The sequence below is a fragment of the Alligator sinensis genome, unplaced genomic scaffold (genome assembly GCF_000455745.1).
Source record: "Alligator sinensis unplaced genomic scaffold, ASM45574v1 scaffold81_3, whole genome shotgun sequence".
Classification (NCBI taxonomy): domain Eukaryota; kingdom Metazoa; phylum Chordata; order Crocodylia; family Alligatoridae; genus Alligator; species Alligator sinensis.
The window spans coordinates 1,179,162-1,194,884 of NW_005842088.1; the positions used below are offsets into that span (position 1 = coordinate 1,179,162).

The window sequence follows — 15,723 nt, forward strand, 5'->3', positions numbered from 1 at the left end:
CCTAACTTTTCCTATATGGCTGTGTCCATCAGGCTGAACTGACCTAAGTACACTAACACCAACTTCAAGTAAGTAATCTAATAGGACTATGGTAATGTTGGAATGATGTTGTAGTCATGATGGGTCAGGAAATATGCAAAAAGTAAGGATTTTTGTGGGTGATATCTTTTATTGGATGTCTCATCCCAACCATGCAGGTGGTCCAATAAAAATCCTTGTTTCCCTATCAGGATTATATGATTTATATACAGTTAAATAAAGGATTGGGCACTAAATTATAGAAAACAAAGTCCAGCCTAGCCATCAGATTAAGCACAGCTGAAGACAGAGGAGACTAGCAAAGTACTACTGAGCCCAAATTATAATAGTGTGAACTGGAGGAAAGGAGAGAGTTTGATGGTGTGCTGCTGCATGTCCACCTAACACAAACACTGGCTTCCCTGGTTTAATTCTGCTTTACAATAAACAATCTTGAAGTTCCTGCGTGTGCTTTTTCTAAGCATTTGTAGCTAAAATGGAGCTTTCATTTTCTTTGAATAAATCAGTTTTAAAATAGCTCCCTTGTTTGAATCATTGATTTGTATGCAGGCACTGGTCATATGATCAATCCAACAAAAGAATAGTGAGGTGCAGGCCATATATCTTTTTATATTTATGAGTACAAATCCCTGAATCCTACAGGGTGAGATTGGGGAGGGAGGTCTGTGGTGTTTCAGTGGCAGCTTGCACTGCAATCCTCAGAAAGCCAATCAGTAAGACTTTATGATGTGATATTGGCTATTAGTCAACAGAATTGGTGTGAGGCCTGACTTTCATTGAAGAATATTACAATTTATCTTCATGGTGTTAACCCAGATTGCAAAAAACCTCTTCCCCCTTCCACTGGCTGCTTGATGACAAGCAAAATAACCAGCACTTTTTTTTCATTATCTTTGACCATCACACAAGGAACAAGCCTGCTCAGTCCATGTGTTGGCAGGAACATTTTTCTAGGAGTTTCATAAAGCTGAGTTAAACAGTGTCATGTACAGCAAGGTTAATTAACAACATTGAAATTGTTGTCTACTTCAACACAGTATCCTGCAAAGCTAAATAAGCAAATAATTTTAAAGCACTTAAGATTATCTATCAGAACAGCAGATGCTCCTCACATGCAAATGCCAAGTAGTATCCATAGTGGCTCAGAGAAGCATATAATAAATACCTCCAAAATCAATCCTGGTCTCTTAAGTGAGTATTTTGCTGGCACATCTTTCAGAAGTCCCTGGAGTTTGTTCAGTTGAGAGCTAGCTTTTGGTCCATGTGCAGTTAGCTCAGCTGCTGTGGAGCACCTATAAACTTTCAGCTTGGTGTCATCAAATGCCGGTGTCACTGAATCTTCATATGGTGAAGTGATTGAAAAAGAAAAAAGTGCATAAAGCAGCAGTTACAGGAAGCAGCTTGTTTAAGCAAGCAAGGACTGCTACTCTGCAGATGCAAGTATAAATAAACAACTTTCTAACATGGGTGCATCTGGACCGCAGCACAATTAGAGCAAAAATAATAGCTAATGCTCACACAGGGTGGAGCTAAATGCAAAACCATTCAAGTCAAAGATGAACCCATCACACAATCAGAAACCCTATGGGGGAGCTCAGATTTGAAATAACAAGTGTACTGCTAGTCCAGGGTATACTTTAATAGTAAAAAGTTGTAATTCAACAGACTCCAGCAGGTGTAATCGTTCCCCAACTTTTTATCCCTAAAAGTTCTAATTTTCTTTCATAAGGCTCTCCATTCCTTTTAACCATCTTAGTAGCTATTCTCTGAACCCATTCCAGTTTAAGTTAATTTTTTTTGAACGGGGTGGTAATCAGTAATGCACAGTATGCTAAACGGGGTTTTACCAATGGCTGGTATTAGCGTCTCTTTGTTTCTGCTGAATATTCTTCACATAATACACCTTAGGATTGCACTAGACTTTTTCACAGCTGTAGTAAGCTGGAAGTTCAAGTTCAGCCTATGATTAACCAATACACCTGGGTCCCTCTCTCTTTCTCAGTTGTCTTCAGTCTCAAACCCCCAATCTTATAGGCATTTTACAGTCCTAGTGCATGCCTTTGCACTCTATACTATTAAACTTAATTCTATTCCACAAACCTCCTATATATTCATCAAGTCGTCTTCTGTATTAGCATTAACATTCTTACCTTAGTGTTATCCACAACTTCCATGAGGCTATGTCTAGTTCCAGTACAGTGGATGCTGATAAAATGTTAAAAAGAATAGGTCCTAAAACCAATCTCTGAGAAACAACACTCATCCACTCTTCAGTCAGATAGCTCATCTTTCAACATAACCAACTGTAATCTCCTTTTGAGACAACGCTTTACCCGCTTCACAATTGTAGCATTAATCCCAATTCTCTCTAGGTTAGCCAGTATTTCCCATGAGGCATGGTATTAAAACTTTTGCTTAACTCTAGATAAATTAAATCCATAGCATCACACTTTTCCAAATCTGTTGTCGCATCACAGAGGGATATTAAATTAGTCTAATGTGATCTTCTCTGGATAAATCCAATTCTGGTTTCCATTTACTTCCATGGCGTTCAGTGTTCTTTCCTTCAGTATCTGTTTTAAGACTTTACCTACTATTGAAGTCAAGTTAATAAGTCCCTCTTTCTCTATGTTTTTTATAAATAGACAGAATTTCCTATTTTTCAGTCATGAGATACTACCCCTGACTTGACATGTTTTAGTTTAGTGAAGAACAGTGAATAAGAAGTGCTATTTTGTATGCAGATTTCTTCATTATTCTAGGAAGGCGATTATCTAGATTCCACAGTTCTGTGACAGTAACCAATCTAAGTTTTGCTTCCATGTCAGATGTGATGATGAACTTTTCAAAGAGTGTACATAAAACTGCAAGTCCTGATGCTTAGGATGGAGAATGACAACATGCACTGTGCAGATGCCACTGCTGTACAGCTGGTGGACGTGGAATGCTGTGCACGTACAAATCCTGCCTCTCAGCCTCTGTGACCTGAGGTGCAAAGAATCACTGCAGATACAAGTTCAATCCAACGGGTAGTGCTTGGTCAGGATCTCAGACTCCCACAGCTTTCCTACACAGGCGGCCTGGACTTATCTTTTTGTGACCAAAGAATTTTTCAGTATTTCCTCTATTTACCCAAAGCTTTCCAAAGTGTTAAACTGAACATATCATAATAGGAAGCTGTAGAAACATGTGCCTTTATATAGCTGTAGATGTGTAATTTCAGGATCATGCAATTATAAACAATCCTCAGGTTAAAAAAAAACAGAACAATCGAACGGTAGCTAGTTACCTGTCTGACTGCCTGCTGGGGCTGATACTGTGAAGTAATCAGGTGGTTTTTTGTATAGGTCAAAATCTAGGTGTCGTTTGTCCCAACTCCATGTGTCTCGATTCACCACTGGTTCCAAAAAGTTAGCAAACAGCTTGTTCTCCTGCCATTTGTAAATGAAAGTTGCATTTCTTTAAGAAGTTGTTTTGCTGCTAACAGAAAGTAGTCATAAAAATCATGTCAGGACCTGAAGAGAAGGAGATGGATTAAAGCTTCCTTGTCAAGGTACTAATCTAAGTACCATATTACTTTACTTGGACAGGACACTGTTTCTGACTCCCCTCTTTCTGGGTTGTCTTTCAAATTATTATTGTTGATTCACAGTAAGACTAGCCTCGATAGACTATAATATAATATGTACCTATACAGAGTGCTGGCATCTTCTAGATGAGATATAGAGGCCATGTTTTATAACTAACTAGCAAGGAATTGTTTAATTAACTTTGTAACATTAAGAAAAGGACTTTGCCATGTGTCTTGATACAGCTATTGAGCTGGCTTTAGGGCATGATCTATCAGTCTGAATGAAGGACTCTTTTGGTGACTTACAGCAAGTGAACTGATATCTCTGGCACAATTTCCTCATTTGCAGGACTCTCATTGAATAGACATAGTCCAGAACTTAGCAGGTTAATGTCTTACAGAGAAAAAAAATCGGAGCTTCTTAGTATAAGAGCTGGGCCAGAAAGTAAAGAGTTAAACAGTAGTTCAAAAACATACTGCTTCAGGGTTTAGCTTTTCTTAAGGGGTGATAGATTGCACTTGGTGACCTAAAGAAGAGGCAGGGCACTCTCTGCTTTAATTCTTCTGCTTCACAGTACTGCAAATTTCAGAATCTTTTCCTACTTGACTAGACTCTCAGAGAGGTAGTAACACCTAATTACATGTGTTCCTGTAGATTAAGAAAGCTTAAATGTCCTCTGGAAAGGAAATGGGAACTATGAAAATGAAGTGAACCCCCTCTTCCACTTTACCTCCTGACGACAGCCACAGAAATCCAGCCAGCCATGAAAAGAGAGGGAGGATTTGATTTATTAAAATGCATATCTTGGCTTAGTAGCTGGAAAGCACTTTTAGTAATTAAGGCAGCAGAATAAAAATAGAGCTCCTTAATGGTGTGCCAGGAGGACCAGTAAAACACTGTGGGACAGACGAACTTATTCCACAAAATGGCATTTCCACAAGTGAAAGGAAAAAAGGAGGCTTAAGCAGACAGGTTGAATTTATAGAGTGAAGGGGAGTGCTTTCAGAGTTCCCAGCTCTTTGGAGACATTCCTTTTATGTCTGACAAGTGGTGGATGTTCTAAAAGCTGAGGTGTACTTGAGACTGTCAGCATTTCAGTGACAAAGAGCTCATTTGTTATGGTCTGATACCTGCCACAGAAAGTCTCAAGTTTAGCAGCAAATATTCTTCATCTCCATAGAGGGAGGGAAATCATTTTGATGGCAGCTAACTTGATGCATGGAGCTGAAAGCAGGTGTCGGTGTTAGAAGAATTGGATTCCACACCCCCAGCCCTTTGATTTAAAAAAACCCCCAAAACATCCTGATTTCTGGGGAAACAAAATCCTGCAGGAAGTTAGTGTTTAATATTTTTAACATCACAATAAGTGTAGGCCAGTAACTTGTTTGATAATAGAGAGCAACTTTACATGGCTTTACGTACTTGACTGTCATTTATTTTTGTAAAGCGTTTTAAAGCAGGAAAATGTAAGGACTAAGCAAGAATATATCACGCAAAACCACCACATAATTAAGACCAATAAACCTATCTGTCAGTGTCTCATGGAGGCAAAATTACTGCACCAGCTGTTGATAACATTGCGAAGAGATGTCACTAAACAACATTTTAAAAAGTTCTGTAGGCCTAATGAAGAATCCTAGATATAGAGCTGAAAGATAGACAGCAACAGACTGCTCTGCTAATGGAATATGAAACTTGCTGGACAATTCTCAGCCCAGCACACTGGGGTAGAAGAGGCCTCATCTGATATAGAAAATTAACACTTATATGTGACACACACAATGCCTTCCTGCTGGTGTACAAAGGACAAATCTCAAGAGATGTGAGAACTGAGTGCCTCTGAAAACCTGGACACTGCAGTTAGCTACATAAAATGAGAACTAAGCTTTTTCATAAACTGCCTCCAATTGTAAATATGGAACACTTATCCAATCCTGACCTGAAGAGCCCACCTGTGCTAACTGATGTTGATCATGCGTGGGCATATTTATTATCATACCTCTGTAGAAATTCAGTTCAGCTTGTGGTGGATAAATCCACTACCTATAAGCGCCAAGACCTAATTTTAGGTGGACTTCTTAGAAAGAGCTACCTTTTTCTCAGATAAGGAAACAATTCCTTTCAATCCATCTTCTCCCTCAGTAAGCCTCATGTTATATCTTCATCAGTCCTCATGCAACCTGATAACATGCAACTGAGTACAAACTCAATAAAATCTTTAAGGAAACTATATGGACTCTAAGAACTTTAGCTCCCCAGAGGATGACATTTCAAGACGCCTGGTTCAATTCGGCTTTTGAGAAGATGAAAAAAAGGAACAAACAAAAGTTGCAAGTGTATGAAGTAGCACTGTATCAAAACCAGGTTGCTTCAATCAATTTTATGTTTTTGCTCCACTACGTAGAAGACATGAATTGCAAATTCAGCAAGCCACTATCAATTGTCATTGCTTAATTCAGAAATTTGGGCTATAGCTTACTGTTCAAGTATTGTGAATTTGCATCCTAATTTCTTTTCAGTTGGCTGGCACTGGCTTAGAGCTTGCTCTAGTGTCGCTTATGCTGGGACCTTTTTCACCATGTCAGTAAGTGCCAGCAGTCAGTACAATGTACCAGTTGACTCTTGTTCCCAGGCTGAGCATTGTGTTCTTCCTTTTTTTTTCAGTTGTTCCATGGTTCTTGTGCCAATCAACTGCTCCTTCTCCTGCTCATTTCTTTCAGTCTGTCAGTTTTTATCTGGGGATGGTCAAATGCTTTGCCATTTATTTCATCTTCTCATTGGGAGATGCTGACAATTATACTGTATGTCCTGGCTGCTGCTGGTCCTAATCAGTTTGTCTTTGCTGTGTTGGAAGGTACATTCTACTACAGTGCGTATCAGCAGAAAACATTGTGGTCATATAAGCTTTTTTATTTTAGTAGCACTGTGATATAGATGGAAACTTACAATGGGCATTACATTTGTTCTATGCTGTGTTCAAAAAAATTCTGAAAACCAACTGATCCTCTATGAAAAATCTCTTTCTATTCCCTTTCTCCTCACCTCACCACCTCAAATAATCCTTGTGTATTTTATTTGACAGAAGATTGTATATTTGTTTTAGTTTGTAGGTTGGATAAGTCTGTTTGTGCCAGGGATGACTAAATTGGTCCTGCTGACAGTCCAATAAAATGACAGCATAAAAAACAGCAAGAAAAACAGAGAGGAACCTGAAGAATAGAAACGAACAGGCAGAAAGGAGGAAGAAAGGAAAACAGAGTAGATGACTGCGAAGAGAAACAGGCTATGAGAGAAGTGTGGTGTTGAAGCAAAATGACAAAGTGGGCGCACCTACACATTGCCCTATGTTGCCGTATGTATAGGGCATGCTACAGCGATGTACCAATCGTGAGTCTACATCTGATCGGCAGCTACATCGCTGTACTGGCATGCTCCCCGGTTTTAGCATGCTGCTATGGCGGCATAGCAGTGAAATCTAACTACAAAAGGAAGTACTAAAGCACAGTGCTGTAGAAACATCACCATATGCTGATGTGTAGATGTGCCCAGCGCATAAGAAAAATACAGAAGTAGAAGGCACAGAAAAGGAGTATAATAGGAGTAATAATAGGAGTAATATAGGGTTCTGGCCCACAACTAAGGTTCCTAGATGCCGTGGTAATATGAAATAATTATCAGAAATAGGAAACAAGTTAGAAAAAAAAAAAGGAAAGCTGCAAGAAGCTGTACAGTAGGAAACACTCCTGTGACATTTTAGGCTTGGGGAACATTAATGTTATCACAGGATTGGAATAAGAGAAATGTTATGCCCAGCCCCCAAAATCATATGCTCCACCCATGCCAGAAGCACATGAAAGAACATATTTTCTGGGATCAGGGATAAAAGTCCTCTGATCTCAACTGCACAACTTCTAGTGTATGGAGTCCAACTTTGGGACCTGCTTCTGCTGGCAACTTGAAAACTAAGCTGTACAGCTGGGCACAGAGAAGACTTTATGGCAGGCTGCATGCCTACTTTTTAAAGATCTGGAGGTGCTGTGAGCCTGACACCAGGAAGCTTCTCTCTAATCTCGGGGTTATGCACCCCAGGACCTTAAACCTGGGATCCAGCTGCACACTCTGGCATTCCAGGGGTTTGACATGGGGAAGACCCTTCTTCATTTTGGGCTAATGGCACCCTAGGACTTTTAAAGAGGTTTGTGTAGCCCAGCTACACCACTGCCTTCTGAACATGTCAGTTCTTCCCAGGCTGGCATGTTCAAGGGGAAGCATGTAACTAGACTGCATGCACTGCTCCCAGATGCCTACATACCACAAAATGAAGCATGATACAACCCAGTCACAAAGATTTTCCACATTACATACAATAAATGTAATGTCCGCCAGGGGTCTTTATTGTCACATTTAAGAACACTACAAGCTAAAGATGTTTCTTCAAAACAGTTTCATGTCATGCAGTGGCTGAGAGAAGTTTTAATTTAAGTTGGATAAACTTTTAAAATGAGTGTGTGGAGTACTGATGTTTTATCTAACTATTGTCAAACACATTACTATCCTGATAGCCTTCTGAAGAAATACTTAAGCACATATTCACAACCATATATATTGGGGGTGTGCGAAATGGGTCTTATTCAATTCTGATTTGGATTCGGCCTGAATTGGGGGCAGTGATTTGATTCGGATCACTGTCCCCAATTCAATTCGTCTGAATCCGAATCTGATGATTCGATGCTGATTCAAAGAATCAGCAATTCAGCCATAGACACAGCTTTAAATGTTTTTTATACATACCTCGAGGTACCAGGTGCAGCTCATGAAAGCTGCGATGCTGGGGTGGATGGAGCATCCCATGGGAGTGCGGGGTAGGGGGCCCTGCATGCATGGTGGTGAACCTGGAAGTGGACCGGAAGTATTTCTGGTCCACTTCCGGGTCCACTGGGGAGCACGCAGGGAGCCCTGTGGCCCCCCGGCTAGCTGATCGGCCACAGGGGACCCCAGGTGCCCCCCCCAGACCCAGGAGGCACCAGTTGCCTAGTCAGGAGGGGTGCGGGGGGTCCCCCAGTGCACTCCCTGGCAGACCTGGAAATGGACCAGAAGTATTTCTGGTCCACTTCCGGGTCTGCTGCCAAGCATGCTGGGGACCCCAATGCACTCCTGTGGGATGCTCCATCTGCCCCAGCATTGCAGCATTGATGAGCTGCCTGGTATCTTGAGGTATGTAGAAAAAACATTTAAAGCTGTGTCTATGTCCAAATCCCTGAATCTTTCCAAATCTCTCCAAATTGAATCAGAAACCTCTGAATCAATTTGGAGAGATTAAAGGATCTCTTGATTCGATTCGGATTCAGAGATTCAGTCACTGAATCAGGCTGAATCTCCGCTGAATCAAATCAGGGACTGAAGCTTCACACAGCCCTAATATATATCCTCCAGTTGACAATATATACTGTTCATCCATCTATATGTATGTATTATTTCTAATCAAACAGCTTCTGTAATTTGGACTCAGGTTAATTAGAGGCCAGGTAAATAGTAGATATGAGGTTATTTAAACATCATTTCAAAGATGTGGTCTTAAAGAAAAGCCAGAACATAAACTCAGACATTTTGATCAATGATAACCATACTACTGTTGTGTAGCTGAACCCAGTTCCTGCTCTTCTGTTTCCTCTTAAGTATGAAGTCCAGTATCAGGGACTTCGCAGAGGAGGAGGGTGGGATATGAGATGTGCCTTTAGACAACGCATCTCAAAGAACTCCAGTGACTGATAAGTAAAGTTTCTTTCATAGGATCATAGAAAATGAGGGTTGGAAGGGACCTCAGGAGGTCATTTAGTTCAACCACCTGCTCAAAGAAGGATCAGCCCTAACTGCATCACCCCAGCCAAGGCTTGGTCTAGCCAGGTCTTAAAAACCTCCAAAGATGGAGTATCTCTTGGTAACCTGTTCCAGTGCTTTACTATCCTTCTCATGAGGGAGTTTTTTCTTATATCTAGCCTAGACTTCCCTTGCTGCAACCTGGGACCATTGATCCTTGTTCTGTCATCTGCCACCACTGAGAACAGTCTAGTTCCATCCTTTTTGGAACCACCCTTTAGGTATTTGAAGAGTGCTATTAAATCCCCTCAGTTTTCTCTTTTCCAGACTAAATAAGCCCAGTTTACTCAGCCTCTCCTCAGAAGTCATGTACCCCAACCCCCGAACCATTTTTGCTGCCCCCTGCTGACCTCTCTCCAATTTGGCCACATCCTTTCTGTACTGGGGGGTCCCAAAACTGGACACAGTACTTCAGATGTGACCTCATCAGGCATGTCCAGATGAGCGTGCACATGCACTCTGTGGCACCTCAAAGGCTTTTGAGGTGCCACAAAACACACACAGTGCACATGAAAGGGTTCTCTGCACTGCATATTTGCAGCATGAAGGCAAAATTAGATACTGGGAGCTCCCAGTATCTAAAAAAAATGCAGCAAAAAAAAGCAGGGTGGTGCACATGACTGCAGCATGTGCTGTCCAAAACCAAGCTTTGGCTGCCAGCCAGGCTCCACAAGCCTGCATCACTGCTGCTGTAGGCCCTCAGGACTCCAGTTAAGGCTGCTGGGGCCAGCCCAGATGCTGGCCCCAGCCTCCCCTACCCCACCCAGGGCAATCTGCCACACTCCAGAATGCATGTGCAGGGGTATTCCCTGAGGACAAGTAGCTATTTGCCTCTGGGGAAATGCATGTGTGTGCTCATCTGGACATGCCCACCAGTGCCAAATAGAGGGGAATAATCTTTTCCCTTGATCTGCTGGCAACACTCCTACTAATTTAGCCCAGTATGCCATTAGCTTTCTTTGCAACAAGGGTACACTGTTGGCTCATATTGAGCTTATTGTCCATTATAACCCCCAGATCCTTTTTGGTAGAGCTGCTCCTTAGCCAGTCAATCCCCAGCCTGTACCAGTGCAGTACTTATCCATAAGTACATCTTTACTGTGGGTGATTCCAAAGCAGTACCCACATTACAGGAGATAATAAAGAGCTACTGTAGGACTGATGTACTAAATGCAACATCTGCCTAGGAGTTAGGCAGCTTAACACAGCTTAACACAGTCCAACATGCAAGTGGACCTCTTGGCTAACAGATAAATAGCCTTGGAGACCTTCTGGAAATCTTGGTTCTAAACAGGGAGAAGTACCAATGTGGCAACACCTCAACTTTCAAAGAGGTTTTGGCCCCACCAATGACATGAGTGCTAAGTTCAGGTCTTCAGTGAGGAACGGGTATGTTTAGTAGAGGGAATTTTTCAGTGAAGTCCTTGAGAATCCTAAGTACTCCTAACATGAGAGACGGCTGTTCTTTGGAAGATCCTAAGCTAAGGACAACCAGGTACCCTTTGCCTAAATTAATGGATAATTAAATAAGCTTTAGCCCTTGCAGATAATCCATTATCATTATAGTTCAGATGGAAATCTCATGCAGAGAAAAAAACAACTATGTAACACTAGCTTCAGATTCTGGTCCCCTTGGCTGGTAAGTACATCTAAATCAAATCTGGATGTCTGGATTGTACACCCTCCTTCCATCCTAAGCAAACAGGTTCAGAAACAGGCACTGTGTCTCTTCACTGACATATTCAGGAACCTGTGGTACCAAACCTGTTTTGGCTTTGTGGAGCAGTCACAGGATTAAAAGGACACACTGATGGTTTCCCAACCATAGGCTAAGAAAAACACTGGGATGAGATCCAAGGCTGATACCTTTTCTGGAGCAAAACAACTAGTATTTTTTATTGCTGTCTAAGATGAACAGAGTTACTATTAGCTATCCCTAAGCAGTGACTATGGATGGGAGGAGCAAGTTCTTGATTTGATTACTCACCATTAAGTGACATGAACTGCTGAAACAATCCACTTCAATATTCGGAAGCCTCAAAAGATGCTCCATCTACCAAGAGAATCTTTGATGGAAGAGGTAGCAGTTCCATAGATAATGTTAGGACCACATGGCTAGCAGCCAGCCAGCTTGGGCCACAGTCTACCCCAGCTGGGACCAGTAAAACATTAGCTAGATGAGCAATACCTCACACAGCTGCAGGATTGGCTACTGAGAATAGGATCGCTTGTACACATGATGGTTGTCGCGATAAGCACGTGACGAAAATGTCATTTGTGTGACTTAATGACATCACACATTACACATGCCCCTGTTTTGGGGTGTTTTAGATAACTTTGCATCATTACAAATTAAACTACATCCCACTGTAGTTTAGTTTGCAGCATTGCATTTTCCAGCCACAGGAGAGGTGGGTAGACTCCGCAGAAAAAAAGGATTGGGCCCCTTGCCACTTCTGCCTTCATCAGGCTCCTGTGGCTGGCAGGACACCTGGGACCTCCTGGGAACAGGCTGGCTTGCCCCTGGGACAGTGCAGGAAGGGAACAGGAGAGCGGCTGGGTTTTTTGGCAGTCAGAGAAGGCAGCGGGGATAGTGCATGGAGCCACCCGAGTGGGCTGCTAGCTGGCTGGGTGCTGCCCCAGCTCGGAGGTGCCTGATTCAACACTTCCCCAAGCCTGCTGGCAACACTGCTACTGCCTGGGCTTCCAGTGCCCTGTACACCAACCTTGCCCGGGCGGCCCCACTCCCTGTGAATTGTCCTCGCTGCCTTCTCCGGCCACCAGCATACCCAGCTGCCCTCCTGCCACCTCCCCATGCTACCCCAGGGACAAGCCAGCCCATTTCCCGGGTGGCCCCAGGCATCCTGCTGGCTACAGGAGCTTGCTGAAGGCAGAAGCAGTGAAGGGCCCAGTCTTTTTTTTTTCTTCAGTGGGGCCTGCCCACCTCTCCCGAGGCTGGGGGTGAGCCGCTGGCCGGCTGAGCAGCCCCTGAGCTGTGGGGAGCCCTGGTCTTTCCCTCTGAAGTGGTGGCATCCCCCTGGGGCCACCTGGGCAGGCTGAGTGCTGCCCCAACTCAGGACTGGGGAACAGCTGGATCGGGCTCAGTGCTTCCTCCAAGTTGGGGCAGCACCCAGCCCCCTAGCAACCCACCCAGACAGCCCCAGGGGGCACTGCCACTATGGAAGGAAGGACTGGGGCCCCCTGCAGCTCAGGGTTGCTCAGCCTTCTGGCAGCTCACTCCCTGGCCTCTGCAGGGTCTGGTTCCAACCAACAACAACAAAAGGATTGAGCTCATCGCCATAACGTGACAGAAAAATTGAAAAGTTGGGTTTCAATTAAAAACCCACCATTTCAATTTAGGGACATAGAATAAAACCCATGAGGACTAAACATCCATCACATGTACAAGCACCCCAGAAGTTTAGGTATTTAAAACTGCACCTGACAGCAACACACCAGTGGGTCAACAATGAAGCCTGGAGCTGCTGCTCCAAACCCCTCTCCAGACCACCAGTTTGCATCTCAGTTCCTGTTTTTGGCTCCTCACTCTTGGTTTGTGTCTTGGTTCTGGATCCTGGTGCTTACCATTTGGCAGGACTGACTATGCCCAGTCTGTAACAGATGCATCACTTCCCCACATAAAGAGAAAGACTTCACATTAAAAGATTCTTCTAAGGTAATTCAATGGAGATGTTCTTTCATCACAAGTTTATAGTTAAAAAAAGCATCACAAGTTTAAATAAAATCCCCATGGCATGCTAAATAGTGCTTGTCTGCATGGAAATGTGGGTAAGCATTACTCTGTACAGCGTGCTAAAAATCAAAAAGCCTTTGCAAAATAGATTTCTAATGTTCTTCCAGAGAATTAACGTTGCACAGGCTTTCCTTATCAATTATACAATCTTTTCCATTCTAAGTCTCTTTACATATGATCTCCTGATTTCTCATGCTTTGCTAGGATAGCGTTTTCCTAGTCCTTGACAATTCCAAGATAAAGAAAAATCTCTCAAGATAAATAACTTAGAGCAGACGTGGTAAACAGAATCAGCTGAGATTCTGAACGGAAAACACAATCTTGTTTTGTGTTTTCCATCTGAAAGCTTGCATGAGAAGTAGGAAGTTGAACATTTTCTTTCAGTCCTATCCAAGGGAAAAGTATTTCAGTTTGTTGGCAATATCCCTGGGTGGTGAGCTCCACGGCTGGGTCTGACTCGGGTCCCCTTCCACATCCCTGCTCTTGACGCTGTGACCTCAGTCCCGTCCCGCTTTTTATTTTACTTTGTCCTAAGAAATCAGTTGCTACTCTCTCAGTGGCCTCCCTCTTGGCAGGGCATATCATTTGTTCTTGGTGGGCAGTGGCCCGCAGGCTCTTCATGTGGGGGGAAGGTGCATGGCCAGGATGGAGCCTCCTGATCCTATTACCTCTGTGGAGCAGTCGAACATTAGCTGAACACATTATGTAGTACAAGCTGGAGAAAGTTAGAGAAGTCCTAGCTTTGCTACACTATAGGTGTTTGTACACATGATGAAAATTGGCCATTTTTGTGGTTTAATTGTGTCACTCTGTACATGTGCTAGGGTTTTTATGATTTAAATGAGTTTGCTACATAGCCAACTAAACAACATCCACGTTTTCAAAGTAGCTATTTGTTAGGCCTGTGTGAAGAGGCCAGTATTTGATTTGGATTTGGGGGACAGTGATTCGAATCAGTGTCCCAAATCGATTCGGCCAAATTGGAATCGAAAGATTCGGCACTGATTCAGTGATTCGACCATAGACTATAATGGGGAAATCACTAAAATACCTATAACTTTGTCATTAATTTGCAGAATTGTATGAAAACAGCAGGGATAGTAGCCCCCTCTGAGGGCATGAAGCCTGCTTAGTTTCAAGGAGATATGTGCAGGGGTTTCTGTGAAACTGTACCTCAAACTGTTGAAAGCAAAACTTGTGTCATTTGTATGTGTTAACTGGGTTTCTGGTTGTAGCCTTGTTGGTCTAAGGAATAGGCAGGAAAGATTCTTTGAATACATGTGATACCTTTTATTAGACCAACTAAATTGTGGGAGAAATATATCTTGGCAAGCTTTCAGATTTAAAAATCCTTCGTCAGGCTGAGGAAGTATCTTCAGTTGGTGTGTGCGCTCTTCCTGGATGGAATGAATAATAAAGAAGTCAGAGGCTGGTATGCAGGGAAGAAAGCCAGTCAGTGAAAATGTAAATTGAGGCATCAGGGAGTGAGAGAGAGGCTGGGAGGGGGGAAGGAGGATGTAGCAGGTAAAAATGGAGAGGTACCTGGGGAGTAAGGTATCAGGCAGGTTATAGTGTGTCATAAATCTAATGTCTATATTGAGTCCATGAGTTTTTGTATCGAGCAGGTTGATGAAGTGATGTTCATAGGCTCGTCTATGAAAAGTATTTTGTAAATTCAAACAAGTACTGAACCTGGATAACCTCATCACCAGAAGCAGACTTCCTACAGCCCAATACCTACCGAATGGATCCAGACCATGCCATGATGAGAAATGCAAAACCTGCCAACATATCTCCAGTACCCCCACAATTACTACACCCCACAACAGAACCATCACCATTCCTGGATCTTACAGTGGCACTCCAGAAACGTTATATATCTCATCTAGTGCACCAAATGCCCTGATGGAAAATACGTAGGAGAGACCAAACAACAAAGGCACACCAGAATGAATGCACACTGGATATCTATTAAAGACAAGAACACCCAATTACCAGTGGGGCACATTTCTCACAAGAAAACTACTCTGTCTCCCATCTCTCAGTCCTGATCCTCAAAGGGAATTTAAAAAACCCCTTCTATATACAAGCCTATGAACTTCACTTCATAAATCTACTGGATACAAAAAATCATGAACTCAATATAGACATTGGATTTATAACATACTATAACCTGCCTGGCATCTGACTCCCCAGGTATCTCTCCACTTCTACCTGCTACATTCCTCCCACCCCCTTTCCCAGCCTGTCTCTCACCCCCTGACAGCTCAATTTACATTTTCTGGCTTCCTTACTATTCATTCCATCCAGGAAGAGCGCACACACCAATTGCAAATGCTTCCTCAGCCTGATGAAGGGTTTTTAAACCTGAAAGCTTGCCAAGATATATTTCTCCAACTATTCAGTTGGTCTAATAAAAGATATCATATTGACCCAAAGAACCTTGTCTGCCTTGTGTGTATTAAGGCAGAGGGGGATGAA

At 42.8% G+C, this 15,723-nt stretch overlaps 1 protein-coding gene across 4 annotated transcripts in view; it reads right to left on the reverse strand.

Moving 5' to 3' along the window:
• KIAA1257 (KIAA1257 ortholog) overlaps positions 1-15,723 on the reverse strand; it is a 111,184-nt gene that overhangs the window by 14,441 nt on the left and 81,020 nt on the right. For 3 of the 4 annotated variants that reach the window (XM_006023887.2, XM_006023888.2, XM_025204526.1), the window contains 2 exons: positions 3,329-3,470; positions 1,205-1,377 (listed from right to left, as the gene is read on the reverse strand). In XM_006023887.2, the coding sequence (XP_006023949.2) occupies positions 1,205-1,377; positions 3,329-3,470 (315 nt within the window). Of the gene's footprint in view, positions 1-1,204; positions 1,378-3,328; positions 3,471-15,723 lie in introns of those variants that run through there. The other variant, XM_025204527.1, reaches the window with a different exon arrangement.